Source organism: Gymnodraco acuticeps, unplaced genomic scaffold (assembly GCF_902827175.1).
Source record: "Gymnodraco acuticeps unplaced genomic scaffold, fGymAcu1.1, whole genome shotgun sequence".
Classification (NCBI taxonomy): Eukaryota; Metazoa; Chordata; class Actinopteri; order Perciformes; family Bathydraconidae; genus Gymnodraco; species Gymnodraco acuticeps.
Window position 1 is genome coordinate 743,036 of NW_022990003.1, and position 18,805 is coordinate 761,840.

The window sequence follows — 18,805 nt, forward strand, 5'->3', positions numbered from 1 at the left end:
GTACCGTCACGGTTCGGCACATGCAGTCACACGACGAATACGCCTTTTTTTTACGAGTGGGAAAAAAGTCTGTCATTCAGGGCAGTATCCACTACACTATATATAATCCAGGGGGCGGTATTGTGCCTAAAAGCTGTTTGTCAGCCGCCCTTAAACAACAAATGAAGAACAAGAAGAAACACAACAACAACACTTTTAGATTTCAGAGAACACACAGAAGCTAGAACCGATCTGCTTCTTTTAAATCAGCTGTGTGGGAACATTTCGGGTTCCCTGTGGACTTCAATAACGATGAAGTGCGAGTGGTGGATTGGACGAGGACGGTGTGTCGGTGTTGTTCGACAGCGGTGCGGTATGCTAATGGTAACACACAGGGGCGGACTGGCCATCTGTAGAATCTGGAGAACCACAGAACGGCCGGCCGTCAAGGTCCGTTGACGGCCGGCCGGCCCTTTAAAAAAAAAAAATAGTTTAACGTCATCATTTAAATTGCACTGACGGCCGACAGAGGGCGCTAATGCAGTTGTGTGGTTCTTATCTGTCAAATAATCACACACGAAGAAGAAAAAAGACCGGCCACACGAAGCGAAGGGATTAGACGCCGCGGCAGACAGGGAGAATGAAAAAACATGGATACAAATCAAAGAAAACAAAAAGAAAAAGGTGGGGCCGAGAAGGCAAGAGAGAAAAAGGTGAAGTCACTCGCAGGTGAAGCATATAAATGTCGCAAATTGACAGACCTTTTTGGCAGCAGCGCTGCTACAAGCACTATCATCAGCAGCTTAGAACAAGTGCAAGATGATGAAGAGAATGATGTGGGCGCGAGTTCAGATATACAGCCAGCCTCCTGCGTTCATGATGAGGGACAGAGAGTTGAGCTGCTGGAAGAACCAGCTCAACTGGCACACGTGCAGGGCAAGAGCAAGAGGTGGGTGAGATTGATCCCTTGAACTCAGTGGCGTTTTCTCCTGGAGGCCAAGGGAAGCCAGGCTTCCCCTGTTTTTTTGGATTGTAGTTATAATTTTAATAAATAAATAAAAACACTTTGTTTAGTTTCGGTAATTATTCTGCCGGCCCGTCTCTCCCCCATTCTCATTGAGTATTTTACAAAGAGTGAAACAGCGCCCCTCTAGATGTTATGATGAAACAGTATTGCACTCTCTGTTGCGAGAGGAGGCTAGCCAAAATTGGCTTCCCTTGTTGAAAAGAAATTGAGGGATTGACCAATCAGATGAGGCTCACTCATGCCTCACAATCCAATCAAATCGCATCAACTTCAGTTCGTACTGTAACTCATCACCACCCTTAAAAAGTAGTAAGCAACTGAAGCAATTGCAATTATGGAGGGTGGAGAATTTCATCAAAAAATAATTGTACTAAACTTCTGCTACAGCAGCAACTAAAAATGAAATCTGATGACAGGCCAATGCCCAAACTGGAGCTGTGCACAGAGAGGAAAAAAGGAGCGAATCGGACGTAAAACTTTAAATAATAAACAGCGAATTTCTAACATTTGATATTTCATGTGGCCGGACTGGGTCAGTTTCCAGGGCTGAATTTTAGTCCCAGTCCGCCCCTGGTAACACACGCCAAACATGCTAAATCATATCAGAAGGCATCACCCAGATTTGCCAATCACCGGAGCCCGGCAAAAGACAACAGCAGTTCAGCAGCTGATCCCGCTGTTTTTAAGAAGCCAAGAGACATGAGAGCCGAGAGACCAAAATAAATAACGGAAGCTTTTGGCATATGTTTTTCAACGACTTTGCGCTCTTGAAACACTTTCTTATTATTTATGATGTAATATTTTCAAGACATTCTTTTTAGTTTTACAGCTTGATGAAACCTTTTTGTTTGACATCAGCCATTATAGATAATATGGCCATCTGAGTGTGGTTTGTTTTTAACTGTTTAATACAGTTCATTATTCAAAATGTCAGTTCCTTATTTTTAAACTGAAACTGTTCAAAAATAAATAACAAACCTGGAATTATGCATTTGGGACTTTCTTTTGCTTTTTCTTGTTGTACCGAACCGTGACCCCCAAACCGAGGTACGAACCGAACCGTGACTTCTGTGAACTGTTACACCCATAGGCGGCGCGTGAGGCTCAGGTTTGGGAAGGCTAAATAACTTTTTTTTTCATCTTACGCTGCCCGCCTCCGGCGTCTATAGAAGAGAGATCAACTCAGTGAAAGCACCGTCTGCTGACCGATCAGAGCTCAGTGTGCGGAGTTTAAATCTATCAAGTCATATTACAGGAAAAAGGAAATGCAGTTTAAACTGCCGTATGCAGAGAAGACGCCGACGTGTCGCACTTATCATTCATATCACACTGACATCACATCATCAATCAGATCATCGATCTCACATCGATATCACAATATTTCCTTATCTGAGTCAGCTTCTCGAGCCGTATCTGGCCGTGCAACACTTAGTTACATTGTCACATATACTGTATGCAGACGTATTATTTTAAGCAACACATTAAGTTGACGAAACACTCAACTCAAATGTAATAAAGTCAGATCCCCTCGTGTTTTAGATGGGGCAGTATCATACAACTGTTGTACGCTTTCAAACACTCGGTAGTTTATTTTTTAACGAGTTGTTCTGTATTCTCCTTGCAGGTGCAACTATGTGGCTTGTATCCTGGATTATATGTTTAAGTCATGGATGTTTAAAGTTCATATTTGTCTAATATTAGTTTACTTTTCATTAATGAAGTATGATGTTGCGCTGTCAGTACACTTGTCCCTGTTTGTGATTGGTCAAATGTAGCTAACCCCGCCCCTTTCACGTGAACGCGCTCTCAGCTAGAGAGAGAAACCCTGGCTTGATTTACCGAGTTGATAACCAGCGCCGTAGGACCGTTTAGCGAGATCGCGTTTGTTAGGGTTAGTTAAGATAACTCAAGCATATCCAGGGTCTGTTGAACTGGCTTCGTGGTACAGGGCACAGGTGGCTGCATAGCAGCGCTAATGTCAAAGACATTATATTTTTATTTTACCAGGATGCAGTTACACAAATATTTGGGAAGGCTTAGCCTTCATAGCCTACAGCACCCGCCGCCCCTGGTTACACCCCTAGTCAAATCTGTTGATTTGTAGTTAATAACTAAGAACAGAGTATGTGAAAGTGAAATAAATGTTTTGCCACCAGGAATTTTATTTGTTTTTGTGAAAAATATCCTATTTTGATCATGAAATAAAGACATTGATTTGCACAAATAATAAAAGGCTATTAATTTGACATTAAGTTGAACTTAAAGCCACTGACCAAACATTGAATCAATTCAACTTAGCATCAGCAGCAAACCTTGTGTATATTAATGTAAACCCTTCAATATGTTATATAGAAATAATCTTTTAAGTATATTTACCCATTTTGAACACAAGTGCATTGAGAATAGGCTTAACCAAGGCATCACATGAAAGCTTATGTTCTGCTCTTTCAATAGGTTGGCTCAGTGTGTCTTTACCATGAACTGTCACAGAGATATTCAATCAGAAAGAGAATGATGGCATCTGATCCAGCCAGAATTTGACTTTTTTCATATATGGGTTGCATTGTTTGGACCCTCACTGTAGCTTTCCAGTAGCTAGTTGACCGGGTTGTCCACCCAGGTTGTGATCCTTGAAGGTCCTAGATATCATTTCTGGTGGACAACCTTCTACAACATTCCATGTCTGTAAAATGACTTTGCCCCCTGGGTATATGTATTTATCTTTTGTTTGTCATTCATCACATTTGTGCCTTCTGTTATAAACATTCTTAACACAATATTAAACAGTAAACATATTTTTAAAGTGATTTCTGTCTTTATAATATTATATCATTTTGAACAGTAATATGAACAATTAACATATATTTTTATTATTTTTGAAAGCTGCTTATGCCTTAATAATATTATATATAATATTCAACAGTAATATTAACAATAAACATATTTATATTCATATATATAAACATCAATATTTGCTACATCTGTGCTCTCATCCAGCTGCAGAGCGAAATATTCACTAGCTCTCACTTGCTCCAAAAGCTGAGCAGATACTCAGTTTCACTCTCAGTAGCGGCAGCTCGATTCTGATTGGCTTGAAGGGCGGTCGTGTGATTTAAAAAAAAATATATATATATATTAATAAATAAAAAATATTAAAAGATTGGCATCAAAGGACACATAGATTGATAGATTGATTGCAGTTATTAATAACATCTAAACAAAAATAAATAAATTCCCCTTTCCCTCAAACTTTGCGTGACCCCCCCTGGCGCCCCCCCGGGGGGTTGGGGCCCCCACTTTGAAAAACACTGGTCTGGAGTATTCTAACTTATTCTATGTATTGTATTATGTAAATTATTTAGATACCTTATATATTTACTGTAGATATGTCTATATTTACTGTTAATGTTTTGTATTTATTGTTTTTCTTTCATTTTTCTTTCTTCTATATTTAACTCTTGTTTAATAACTTGTTTTATATTTTTATTTTTTGTTTAATGCCTTGTTTTTATTATTCAATTTTCAATGTATTTTATGAAATGTTCTATTTCATGTTTAATTTCTTGTCTATATTATAATTTCTATTCTATTTGTAATAATTCTACAAGGCTTTGTTGACATGCTGCTGTCACAAAAGAAAGTCCCAATTTGGAATCAATGAAGTCGATCTTATCGAATAGTTTCACGTTTGCAGTGAGATTAAAGGTATTCTCAGCTGTTGTTTTCTTTGGTTGCAGGAGCTGTTTAAGTCCTTTGCACGCTTTTTATCCCACCTCCTCACAGAGGGGAGTAGTAAAGGGAAAGACCAAGGTAAGCAGGGGATACATTATCTAAAAGTTGTGCTCTGCTGCATGCGATCGCCTCCTCTTAAACTCCTCTCTGTGTCTGCAGTTAAAGCCGAAGCCCAAACTCTCATCAAGAAGTTCTTCATCAAAGTGCAGCACTGTAAGAGCGAGGCGGACTGGACGCACCTGAGGAAGCTGCATGATGGGAAGAGGAAATGAAATGTTTTTGAAGGGTCAAGCCCTTCCTCTTTGTCAGTGCCTACGCTTCTCTCGTCCCAGCGAACTCAGTCAGATCCTGAATGCCTGCAGAAAGAAAGTTTAATGAACGGCTTTGTCGGGTTTATGCCGATAATGAAGCACTAACGTGACTGTAGAGCAGTGTTGTACTGTGTGCACACAGATATTCATTTTGTTTATTTTTCCGCCTGAAAAGTGTGACCACTGTACATGTCTTGTGTGCAAAGTATGTTATAATTAATGTTCTATAGGCAGCCATTGTCCTTTGTATGTTTAACCACGATGACACTTCTACGTTACTGCACTCAAGTCCATTATATCGCAACACATGTGTTATGTCTCTGCAAGTTCATACTTATCTGAAATGGATTCAAACCAAAGGGCTCTTACAAATGAAGCCAAAGAAACACCTTGTGGATATTGAAAATGCATACTTGGAAGTCATTTGGTACAAAATGTACAATAACACTGGATTTCTGGTTGTTTTTTTATTTGAAAAATAGCAGATTGATCTGTTTTGTAGGGCCTAATTATTGCACTTGCATTGTGAATGGACATGCGAGGAAACTGTCCCGCTGTGTGTTTATTTTCTTGATTCAAAGACAAACCAAAAGTTGTTTTAAATGTGGTTGTGTCTTAACAAAAGTGAGAGGATTTTTTTTTGTGGCATTTTCATTGTAATAATATTGTTTCTGATAAGGGAAATGTTCCTTGGTTATAGTGCCTGTCTGCATGTCAGGCTGTGAGAGGCCAGAGTTTCTGTCTCCACAGTCAGGAAGAGGACAGGAAGCAGTGATGGACAGAGGCCTGGCTGTGCAGTGAACAGTCAGTCTGTGCTCCTAGCCTCCTACCTGTTTATAATAAACTGTATGTTGAACAGGACTAACCTCAGAGTGACACCCCGACTGAGTCTTTATTTCCAACACAAATGTCTTCAATTGGACAATTAAACGTATTGGAGGGCTGGGGGGAGGAGGAGAGGTCCGTGCCGGGGACGCTGTTAAATAGACTATGACGTCAGCCCTTGTGGTGCTGCCTTCAGGTGCCTCTTGGTACTTAGGACTTTGCTTTTGGTGCGTTTAGACATTGAAAGAGAAGGATTGTTAATGGTGAAACGACTGAATAAATGACAAAGGATGGCCAGTGTTAAGCTAGGAACAAAACATGCTCCTAGATAACCATCTCAAAGTGTTTATAATGAAGTTATAATTAAATTAAAATAATTTTCTTGACCACAAAGTCAATTATTGAAATTGCCACAGAGACAGTCCCACCAGGTGAAACAAGCTTTTGAGAGACTAGGAATAATATTACTTTTATTTTAATTTTATACTGACTTTCTTTGTATTGTACTGATGTACAATTACCTTGATAGCATTAAATTGTATAGGATGTTATAATACTATTATATTAAATACATATGTTGGATATACAGTTGCAAGAAAAAGTATGTGAACCCTTTGGAATTACCTGGATTTCTGCATAAGTTGGTCATAAAATGTGTTCTGATCTTCATCTAATAGACAAACACAGTCTGCTTAAACTAATACCACACAAACAATGATATGTGTTCATGTTTTTATTGAACACACCATGTAAACATTCACAGTGCAGGGTGGAAAAAGTATGTGAACCCCTAGGCTAAAGACTTCTTCAAGAGCTAATTGGAGTCAGGAGTCAGCCAACCTGGAGTCCAATCAATGAGACGAGATTGGAGGTGTTGGTTAAAGCTGCCCTGCCCTATAAAAAATACACACCAGTTTTGAATTAGCTATTCTTAAGAAGCATTGCCAGATGTGAACCATGCCTCGCACAAAAGAGCTCTCAGAAGACCTACGATTAAGAATTGTTGACTTGCATAAAGCTGGAAAGGGTTACAAAAGTATCTCTAAAAGCCTTGATGTTCATCAGTCCACGGTAAGACAAATTGTCTATAAATGGAGAAAGTTCAGCACTGTTGCTACTCTCCCTAGGAGTGGCCGTCCTGCAAGAGCACAGCGCAGAATGCTCAATGAGGTGAAGAAGAATCCTAGAGTGTCAGCTAGAGACTTAGAGAAATCTCTGGCACATGCAAACATCTCTGTTGACGAATCTACGATACGTAAAACACTGAACAAGAATGGAGTTCATGGGAGGACACCACGGAGGAAGCCACTGCTGTCCAGAAAAAACATTGCTGCACGTTTGAAGTTTGCAAAAGAGCACCTGGATGTTCCACAGCACTACTGGCAAAATATTCTGTGGACAGATGAAACCAAAGTTGAAATATAAAGTCAATAAACCACACCCATAATTAGTCACTATGTAGTCACACCTTAGTCAAATATTTGTACGCAGAACAACTTCCAAAAAGGCAGCGATGGTGTTAATGTGCCCACATCCGAGGCAGCATTTCCGACAGCACTTGAACGCAGCAGCAGCTTCAGCCACTGAGCTGCCAACCTGCGTCTCACATCACAGTCGCACACACACTGAGGAGACACAGAAGAAACACTGTGAGGACACAATGTGTGTATCCACCAGCTGGTGCACACACACATTTGTACATCATGTATGAACAGCTACATCACGTGTTTTTTATTTAATATCTGCAGACGGTTCAAGGAGCAGGTGCGCTGCCGGGATTTTGAGTCTTCATTTGTCTTGAAGGCTTTCACTGCGCCGCTGTTGTTTGTTATCACTTCCGGGCGAGTCTGAATTAGCAGATCATCACATCGCCGGTGAAGAAGAGGAGGAAGAAGAAGAAGTTGATGAACATCGATGCTCCGTGCAGGCAGGATGGAGGAGTTTGTGACGGAGGAAGAGGAGCCGTGGTACGACCAGAGGGACCTGGAGCAAGGTGAGCATCTCTCCCATTACTCCCCCTTTATTAGGCTCCGGTGGGGGGATGTCACAATGCACAGTCACCGGCTGTCTTTTAGGATCTTTTTTTTATTTTTTACTTTTCATTTTCCAATTTTACTAGCGACGATCCCTTTTAAGTTGGTCTTTTCATTTGGATTACTATTATTTATTTCGTTTTATTTTTATTATACACATTATACATTTGCCATATCTTCACTGTAGCTCTACTGTGCTATGACAATAAAGCCATTGAATCTGTATGAGTCCCACAGAGGGGACATTTACATTGTTACAGAAAAAGTAAAGGGGCAAAATAGGAATAAATAGGCATGCATAAAATATTACAGATATAAATTACACATACTACTTTCAAAAAGTACCTATCCAGGTAGAACATAATAAGTACAGTAACAGTATTTTAAAAGTAGTAGAAGTAGTGATAGCAGCCAAATAACAGTAGTGAACAATCAAGTTTATAGTGCACAGTTATTACAGATTGTAGTAACTAAGAGATGTAAAAATGATAAAGTGTGGGGGGGGTTGCATCTACTGTGAAATACATGTCATGCACCAATGCACGCACTGTGAAAACTGTAAAGCAGAGTGTCTGTCTGTCTCTGCGTCTCTCTGCTCTCCACCTCTGCCAATTACTATGATCTTGTCAGCGATGTTTCCCAGAATAGTCCTGCTGTCTGGCTGAGTGATGCTGTCTCTGTTTCATCTCCATTCTTGCAGGGTCCCATCTCAAATCCCACTCCTGTCCTCCTAGTTCTAAGACAAAGAGGGATGTCATGATCTGGCATTATTTATGGGAAAATACAGAAAAAACTTACCAATGATTTGTTTGTGACACTCACCTATTTCAATGTCTACCCAGTGAAAGCATTATTTAAAGGACATAATAATACAACAATTACTTATGTGTTCACCTGTTTCACTATGTTCTGATGGTGTGTAACATGCTAGTAATTCCACATTTGTAGCAATGTAACACCTGGTCTATTTTCTGTAACTATATTATCTTGGAGCTTTGTCACAGTCCTGCTGCAGTCATGCTGCGACCTTAAATGCCACCGAAAGATAATGCAATCCATCAGGAGTGTTTGCCTGATGCAGTGCTATCATCCCTCTCAGTAATGACTTAACCGGATGCACTTTCATCAGCAGTGCATCTCCCCAGTGTGTGTGTCCTGCTGCATCGACCCCTCCCCTGATTACCTGCTGACCCAGAGAACTAAAGCAGCTTTATGTCTCATCATCGTAGTTCGAGAGAGAAGAGACACAGTTGGGTTTTGCCGCTGTGTGTGTCTCATCTCAGCCCCGCAGCTCGAAGCCGTTAAGCCCCCCCCCCCGGCTGATCTGATTAGGGAGCCCCAGACTAGACCTCCTTAGATCAGAGATTTCAGCTTCAGGGTCAAATTGGAGGCTTCGGCCTAACGTCATCCTGCATGAGCTCACCATCAGGCAGGATTTTTGCCCCAGAAATGCTGCTGTTATGCAACTGCTCGCCTGCCAGCTCTGAGATTTGATGACCTCTGCGTTCATTTTGATGTGGCAAACATATGAAGAGAGTCTGTGCAGATGGCGGACGGGTGATGTCATGGTTGTGTCGGCTGAGGAGCATGTGATCCAACGTGAGGACAGTCAGGGATGGAGGCCACGTAGGGATGCAACTAGAGATTATCTTCATTATTGATTATTCTAGGGATTATTCTCGTGATTAATCGTTTGGTCTGAATGTCAGAAATGAGTGAAAGTTCCATAGTAGTTTCTCAAAGTCAATGGGAGGCCTTTTTAATATCTTGTTTTGTCGTTAAAAAAACCAAAGGTATTTAGTTTATTGTAAAATACAATTGTGAAAATCAGGAAATCTCCATATTTAGGGGCTGAAACCCAAATTTCCTGCTATTTTTGCAACAAAAACCACCAAAATAATCAATTATAAAAACAGGAGACGATTTTTCTGTCAACCGACTATTCAATTATCTCCCATCACCTCTAATGTCTCTGCACAAATTGATTGAATGTCTATTTATTTTTTTTTAATAGCAGACTCATTTTAAATTAAAAGACCAAACAATCACAAAAATGGCGGCTCATTATTTTATGACATCATGTGACAGCCTTTTGTTTCTTTAGCTGTCTGGTGTTATTTCCTCAGCTCAGCCTCCTCTCAGCTGTGCGCACGATTCTGACATTACGTAACTAAGACTTGGCACGTGTCGGCCCTCAGAGGCAGAAACAGTGCAGTGACTGAGCTGAACCCGGGGGGTGATGCTGTGCTCGCTCCTCACACACACTCTCCTCATACACACTCTCCTCTCATTATCACTCTGCAGCTCAGACCAGTGTTTTGTTATAAAGACTGCGTTTTTTGAAACAGGAAGTCAGAGCCTGTCCCTGTCTCCCTCGACAGCACTGGAGACAAATGTATCATCATTGGCTGTGAGCTAATGATGCTTGTTAAGTATGTTGTATAAAACATTTACACGTGCATACAGTAGCAGTACAATCTAATCTCTCCCTGTCATTGCTCACGCCCAGGCTTCTGGAGGTTACTTTAAAAAATGTATTACGTTACTAGTTTCCTGATATACAGGCCTAATGATTCTAAAGTATATTATCGGCTAGGCCTATATCATAGTAAGGTTTACAAATTAAAAGCACTACACAGTATTTTTGTCTAAAGTGTTTTTGGGAGTTTTCCTTTCCTGTAGCGTTTTTATTGCATGTACAGCACTTTGGCTTTAACAAAAATCTTTTTTAAATGTGCTGTATAAATAAAACTTGATTTGATATAGGTTTGTGCATGTAAATGGTCTGCTAAGACTAAAGACTAAATCCCACTTGTGCTTTTATTGGTTAGGGTTACACATTTGATATGATAGACTAAGGGTCAGGACATCTCTTAGAGGTCACAACAGAGCTAACCAGCTAGCCAATCAGAGCAGACTGGGCTGCAACAAACCTGGAATCATGTATTTGGGACTTTTATTTAATTTTTCTTGTTGTACCGAACCCGTACCGAACCGTGACCCCCAAACCGAGGTACGAACCGAACCGTGACTTCTGTGAACCGTTACACCCCTAATTTCCAGTAATGGTGTCAATGGCTGTCTCTGTGTCCTCCCGTCTCTCCACTCCTCCACTGCTGTGTTGTTCTGCAGAGCCAGCAGGATTCTCCTCCTCCTCCTCCTCATTCCAGCTAGGCTTCTTCTCACCAGACAAGATGAATAATGTATGCTGCAAGCTGTGTTGTAAAAATAACAGCGACTGTTAGGCTGGCGTCTGCTGTGTTTCAGTGAGCAGATGAGTACAGGATCATTATGATGTGCCATCGTTTTGTTTTAATATGGAGCTTGGATGATTATAACGTAAGGCTTGTTGTGTCTTTAATTAATGATGGAAGTGTGTTGTTAGTAGAAAAAAAAGCTTTCACGTCAGCATCTCGAGAGAAAAAAGACTGAACATCCGGGTTTAGAACACTTAAGGGATTTAATCAAAAACAGGATGTTATGTTTGATATTTTAAAGTAATTTCCTAAATGAGGTAGCCTGTTCGTGTAGGGTGGAAATGCTACCTTTCAACACAAGGCAATTCAAAGTGCTTTACAAAAAACGAAAGACATTAAGAAAATGGCATTTAAAATCAGTCATTAAAAAGAAAAGATAATAAATTAAACATTAAAAGAAAAAGTACATGGATAAAAGTTACAGTGCAGTTTAAGATATGAATAGTTCAATTAAAAGCAGCGACAAAAAGAAAAGTCTTCAGCCTGGATTTAAAAGTAGTCAGAGTTGCAACGGACCTGCAGGTTTCTGGGAGTTTGTTCCAGATATTTGGAGCATAATAACTGAACGCTGCTTCTCCATGTTTAGTTCTGACTCTGGGAACAGAAAGCTGACCAGTCCCTGAAGACCTGAGAGATCTGGATGGTTCATAATTTAGCAGGTCAGAAATGTATTTTGGGCCTAAACCATTCAGTGCTTTATAAACCAGCAGCAGTATTTTGAAATCTATTCTTTGACACACAGGAAGCCAGTGTAAAGACTTCAGAACAGGAGTGATGTGATCCACTTTCTTAGTGTTAGTGAGGACTCGAGCAGCGGCGTTCTGAATCAGCTGCAGCTTCCTAATATATTTTTTAGTGAGACCTGTGAAGACACCATTGCAGTAGTCGAGTCTACTGAAGATAAAAGCATGGACAAGTTTTTCCAAATCCTGCTGTGACATTAGTCTTTTAATCCTAGATATATTCTTTAGGTGATAGTAGGCTGATTTAGTAACTGTTTTAATGTGACTGTTGAAACTCAGGTCAGAGTCCATGACTACACCTAGATTTCTGGCTTTATCTGTTGTTTTGAACATTGCAGACTGAAGCTCAGCGCTAACTTTTATACGTTCTGACTTGGCTCCAAAAACCATTACCTCAGTTTTATCTTTGTTTAATTGGAGAAAGTTCTGACACATCCAGTCATTGATTTGTTCAATGCACTTACTCAGTGTTTGAATTGGAGCATAGTCTCCTGGTGAAATTGTTACGTACATTTGTGTGTCATCTGCATAGCTATGGTAACTTATTTTGTTGTTCTTCATTATCTGAGCCAGTGGTAGCATGTAGATGTTAAAGAGAAGAGGCCCCAAGATGGAGCCTTGAGGAACCCCACATGTCATATTTGTCAACTCAGATGTGTACTGTGTAAGTACTGTACTTAAAGGTGGGGTAGGTAACTTTGGAGAAACCAGCTCGAGTGGCTAGAATTTGAAAATACACAGCCGGAACAAATCTGCCACTTCCTTACAGAGCCCCTCCTCCAACACACACGAACGCGCACATGACCAATGACGGCACGAGATAAGTTTGTGCCCAGATGGAAGGCTGACAGGTTGGATTTTTTGCACTTAAGATATGCATTGCTATCGGGATGTTAAGAGCATTGCATGGAATATAACAAAAAGTGTATCTAGAGCCGCTTTCTCAAACTTACCTACCCCACCTTTAAGTAAATTATTTAGCTAGTAGTTCTTTGCTTGTGTACTTCTACGTTATGCTACTTTTTTCTTCAACTTCACTACATACAGGGATATCATGCATTTTGATTCCACTACATTTATCTGACAGCTTTAGTTACATTACAGATTAATACTTGTTTGAGAAAGAGGCTAAACATATCCAATATATTACAATAAGATAAGAAAGAAAGTCTGTCTACAACAGTAACATGCTACCAAGTGCAACAATATAAAAAATCTATAATTTTCATACCATATTATTCAGATATAGCAAATGGAGGCCATTTCTCTGCAGAATGGGTACTTTTACTTTTGATTTTTTAATGACATTGTGAATGCACAACCCTTAATCTCCATGGAGTATTGTGACATTAATGTATTTGTACTTTTACTTAAATAATTTGAATACTTATTTCACAGCTTTTGAATGAGCACCTCAGCGGCATTGAGTGCTTCTCTTAAAATCCATTGTGAAAATCACTCCTTGGTTAAAGAAAAAGTGTTTACCAGTGAACTCAGATGCTCCTCTCTCACCCCTTCCTCCTGTTTGTGTCTGTTTTTCTCTCCCGCCCCCTGTCAGACCTGCACTTGGCAGCCGAGCTCGGTAAAACCCTCCTGGAACGCAACAAGGAGCTGGAGGACGCCCTGCAGCAGATGTACATCAACAACGATGATCAAGTGCAGGAGATAGAGGTGAGTGTGTCCTACATGTTGTTACTCTGGGAGTGTGTTGCAGATACTTAGTGTGAAGCAGGGATAACTTAAAATAAAAATATACATCAAGGAGCACCAGGAGCGTTTGTTCTGTGAACATGGAAGATTAATGACTGATTCTGTGGCCTCATCAAAGACTCGACTCATTATTAGTCAGAAGCCTGGCTGAGGATGAGTGTACTCATGTAGACACAACTGTGGAAGCTGAAGAATGTCATTTATGTCTCTAAAAATAAAAAATAGTATGTCGTAGTAAATGTCATGATTATGTCATAGTATATTGTGAGACAATCATTAAAATCCATAGTATAGTATGGGATAATAAATGGAATAATACTTCACAGTATAGTATTTCACAATAAATATCATTAAAAAGTCATGCCACAACCAATATTAAAAAGTAGTAGTATAGAATATCACATAAATGTCATAGAATATTCTTAAAAGAGACTGCCATTAAACAGTATTTAAACTTCACTGGTCACTAGTTTTTATGCATTTGTGGTCCCATATTGGTCATGTGTTACAGCTGACTCAAGATGTGGACATATTTTATAGTTCGAATTTGAGTTGATTTTTTATTTACATGTGTGTTGAATTACTAAATATGAATTTAGTAATGAATCTGTTACTTTTGACCTTGCCTCCTTGCAGTACCTGTCGAAGCAGCTGGAAACGCTGCGGGAGATGAACGAGCAGCACGCCAAGGTGTACGAACAGCTGGATGTGACGGCCAGAGAGCTGGAAATCACCAACGAGAAGCTGGTGCTGGAGAGCAAGACCTCGCATCAGAAAATAGACAGGTGAGAACACACAGTATACAAAAACATGTTCGTAACAAGAGCCATGTCACATATCACCCGAGTCATCATCACATCACAGGCTTTTAAAGGGACGTTTTGAAGCCAAACAAGCATGAACCAACTGAAGGACATTATTATTAAAGTTGGGCAATATGGAGTATAACAAATATCTCAATGTGTTTTACCAAATACCTCAATATCAATAGTGCCAAGATGGGCTCATTATGGGTGCTTTCATAAAATATGAGATCTTTGATAATCACCAGTAGTTTGGAGAAAATTACTGAATTAAAAAAATTAATGATATGTCATCACTTCACTGTAATGCATCCTATAAACCAGGAAAAGGTAATACATGTGGCACACAATCATTTATCAAATGTAGGAATATATTTGGTCTCATATCAGGATATCATTATAATATTAATATATTGCTAATTGAAAATACATCATAATACGTTGTAGTAAACACTGCTCCATGTTTGCTGAAGGAACACCAAGTGTGTGTTTACAGGCCTCCACTACTAGAGCAACTAAAGAGGATTTACATTTTTGCTATCCTTAGCAACTTCATAATCATAATCTGGGATGGAAGTTCTTTACAAATCACATTAGTGGTCTCAATGCTAAAGACTTCAATGGCTGCCTCTGTTCTCTCTGAACAAGCTCCTTCACATTCTCTATGTGGTCACAACTCACTGCAGCTTTAGGAGAACGGTATGCTCAGAAAGAGAGAATTAAGTCACCTTGATTATGACAAGCACTAAACAAACATGCGTGTGTTTGCAGGTTGACGGGCACCATGGAGATGCTGCACGGTCAGGTGGAGAACCTGACCACTCGGGTGGAGGAGCTGCGGACCCTGGAGGAGCTGAGGGTCCGCAGAGAGAAGAAGGAGCGCCGCAAGACTGTGCACTCCTTCCCCTGCCTCAAGGAACTCTGCACTGCACCAAGGTCACTTATTGCACTGGGTTTATTTTCTATTGGACAGTATGCATCAACGAATAGGCCATACACTTTATTCAAACAGATGTATTTTACAAGTGTGTTGCAAATACTTGCTGCAAGAAACACAGATAAACAGATTATTCGGCAGGAAACCCGGTGGTTTAAGCAAAGTCACTCAATGATGGGATGATTTACTCACAAGACAATTACAGTTTATTATACAGTCATGTGACACAATCGTAACATATTTACTTGAAATGTGACTCTAAAATGTGACACTCCATCAAATAAAAAAGTAACATTATATTCATTTTCAGTAACTGACTGCAGAGTGGCAGTAACAGTTGTTTCTGACTTTTGGAATTGAGATGATTTAATGCACTTAAAGGTCTCCTATCATGCTAAATGCACTTTTATACATAAATGTGTCCCCGGTGTGTCAGGAAATGTACAAAGTGTCAGAAAACAAAACCCTCTCTCTTTTCCTCCAAAAACGGGGGTACAACGGAGCAGATCCAGATTTGCTGCCGATATGACGTCATATTGGAAATGTGGGCTGGCTTTACACCCACGGCCCTATCAGAAACAATGCCTGACGTAATATGGTCTGTGTTTACATTAGCAAGCATCGCTAACACTCAGAGCTAACCTGTACTGGAGAGAGTATGTGTAAAAAAAAAAAGCAGGAAATAAAAAAAGGAACTCACTTTGTGGTAAACCCGCAAGAGAAGAAGCATTTGAGCTCCATACTGTTTCAGAAGAAGAAATAGGACACATTTTGTTTTAAAAGTTATGCGAACACCCATTAGTATGCGATTGTTTAATTTGGGTTCATGTGGTCTTTAAATAATTCTTAACAACTAGAACAAATGTATGATTGTGACCTTGTGGAGTATTATTGTTAAAACGTCAACACTTGTTCTCAGGTATGAGGATGGTTTCCTGCTGGCTAACCCGGGCAGTGTGGACCTGGCGGAGAGCCGACCGCTGGACGAGGAGAACGAGAGACTCAGAGACATCGTGTCCTCCCTACGCTCAGCTGTCTCTGCAGAGCGGTCCCAGCGGGAGGGCACGGAGCAGGAGTGTGCCTCCGTGCTGCAGGAGTTCGAGCGTCTGGAGCAGCGTCTCCTGGGAGCGGAGGGCTGCCAGCTGAGGGTCCAGGAGCTGGAGGCGGAGCTGCAGGAGATGCAGCAGCTCCGGAAGTCCAGGGTGTGTCTGATTGGAGGGATGGAGGACAGCCTGGAGACGCTGCTCAGCAACGGCCCTGAGACAGACACCCCGGAGGAGGGCGTGGGGCAGGAGGAGGGGGGCGGGGGAGAGGCAGGGGGCTCGGGGCAGCAGGGGGGCCCGGTGAGGAAGAGCTGCAGCGACACGGCTCTGAACGCCATCTCCGCCCGGGACGCTTCGGGCAGGAGGCAGGGCAGCTACGCCACACATGCTAACGGCGTGCGGAAACGCGGCATGTCCATCCTGCGCGAGGTGGACGAGCAGTACCACGCGCTGCTGGAGAAGTACGAGGAGCTGCTGGGGAAGTGCCGGCGCCACGAGGAGAGCCTGTGCCACGCGGGGGTGCAGACCTCCAGGCCCGTGTCCAGAGACCCCTCCATGAAGGACTACAGCATGGTGAGCGCCGGGCCGTCCACATCAGGGGCTGTCGCCGCCATGCCCACGCCGCCTCAAACCCCCTCCACCCCGGAGGCCCTGGAGGGGATCAGCCGGCAGGTGGAGCAGGTGGACAAACGCCTCAGCCAGAACACCCCCGAGTACAAGGCGCTGTTCAAAGAGATCTTCAACCGCCTGCAGAAGACCAAGAGTGACGTGAACTCCAAGAGCAAAAAGGGTCACAAATGAGATGAAAACTGTGACTCCTGTTTTCAGGACTTCTTGTCTTACGTTTGACCACCAGTGACTTAAAGGGTGAATACCTGCACTCATTGGTTGGGTAATGCTTATTGTTAGGGTGAATGGCTGATTTAACTGAAACTGCCAAATGTCTCGACATGAAGGAAGATCGTTGATGAAATGCCTTTTTCTCAGTGACCTTAACTGAAGAATAATCAGGAGATTAGTGAGTGATGTAGTTTGTGATTGAGATGTGTTGATGCAGGAATTATTTAACTTCTATTTTTTATTTATGGAAACCAATTAAGCCAAATAATATAAAAAGAGAAACAAGCTGGCTTTGAAACTACTTACAGCATTTAAAGCATGCACCTGTCTAATAAACACTAAGTGCTTAATAAGTCTTTTAAAGCAGGAGGAAACAAACCACACGCTACTGATCAGCTTGAGGTCGCATAAAGGCGCAACAGTGTGTTTGAATTTGTTGGTTAAATCCTTCAGCTGCCAAAGTGTACTGTGCATACGTGTTACATATGTTTACTTTCATGGTTTAGTTCAACTTATCTGGTGAATGAGATGAGATGCCTCTGGTGTTTTTACAGCATGCATTACGAACAGCAGGGATTCGTTTGACATGACAACATTATCAGTTCTACGCCATACTACTACATTGCCATTTAAAATGTTTTCTGTTGATTAAAATAAGAAACGTATCATCCATTGTCTTTTTTCTGTTAAAGACGCTCTATTGTGTTTGTTTTACTGCCTTTCCTGTAGTATGTTATAGCAGGTTTGTGTGCATGTAAATGCTCTGCAAAAGCTACAATCCCAAAGTTCCCTCAAGAGGGAGTTTCTCTCCCACACTCTCCCCCCCTGCCTGAAACGCCTCCATTGGACTCTTGTTTACTTCTGTAATATAGTGACATCACTATGTAACACTATTGGCTAGTGCTCCAACACATTGTATATGATAGGCCAAGGGGCAGGACATCTCTTAAGTGGTTGACCAATCACAACAGAGCCGGCCAGAGCTGTTTTGAACATTAAAGGTCCCATCATATGCTTTTCTGGTTATTACCCGTCCCCTTGTTATGTAGCTTTTTCTGCATGTAACCGGTCTGCAGTCACAAACCCTCAAAGTACACCCTGTAGCGAGTAAAACTCTAACACAGAAAAGACCTGTCTGCTGCCCCAGAACGCTTCGTTGGAGATTTCTCGTCATGCGGTTCCCGGAACCAAAATGGACCAATCCGGAGCTCCTCACACACCAGGATCCCTTGGCATCACTATCAAACGCAGTGGGGGGTCCTTTAGCATACATTTTCAACTAACAGGGAGTCCCATTGACTTGCATAGAGCTCCCTGCTTGGTAATAGACTAATTGGGACCGCGGAGAAATGCTCTCCGCAGACCCATTCTCACAGAGTTTATCAACCTTTTTCTTACTCAATATCAAGCCACGCTTATTGTTTTTACTTCGGCTGTGAGTGTGCTCAGGATGAGTTTCGCACTGTCTCGCGCTGTCTCGCTGACCCGGAAACCACACCAGTAAGCCAGCTCACTGAGCAGCGAGCCTCGCATCGTCCCGACCAATCAGAGCACACTGGGCTCAC

General features: G+C 41.5%; 2 protein-coding genes across 5 annotated transcripts in view; both read left to right on the forward strand.

Moving 5' to 3' along the window:
• Window positions 1-5,919, forward strand: part of recql5 (RecQ helicase-like 5) — a 44,707-nt gene extending 38,788 nt beyond the window's left edge. For all 4 annotated transcript variants that reach the window (XR_004568650.1, XM_034212929.1, XM_034212930.1 and 1 more), the window contains 2 exons: window positions 4,744-4,816; window positions 4,898-5,919. Coding sequence is in view for 3 of the 4 variants with exons in the window: in XM_034212929.1 (XP_034068820.1) it covers window positions 4,744-4,816; window positions 4,898-5,010 (186 nt within the window). In the remaining variant the exon portion in view is untranslated. The remainder of the gene's footprint in view (window positions 1-4,743; window positions 4,817-4,897) is intronic.
• Window positions 5,920-7,470: 1,551 nt separating this feature from the next.
• On the forward strand, window positions 7,471-17,910 carry cdr2l (cerebellar degeneration-related protein 2-like). The gene is made up of 5 exons (XM_034212907.1): window positions 7,471-7,867; window positions 13,466-13,578; window positions 14,254-14,402; window positions 15,192-15,356; window positions 16,277-17,910. Exons 1-5 carry the CDS (start codon window positions 7,789-7,791, stop codon window positions 17,199-17,201), a joined length of 1,431 nt encoding a protein of 476 aa, XP_034068798.1. The 5' UTR covers window positions 7,471-7,788; the 3' UTR covers window positions 17,202-17,910.
• Window positions 17,911-18,805: the final 895 nt, after the last annotated feature.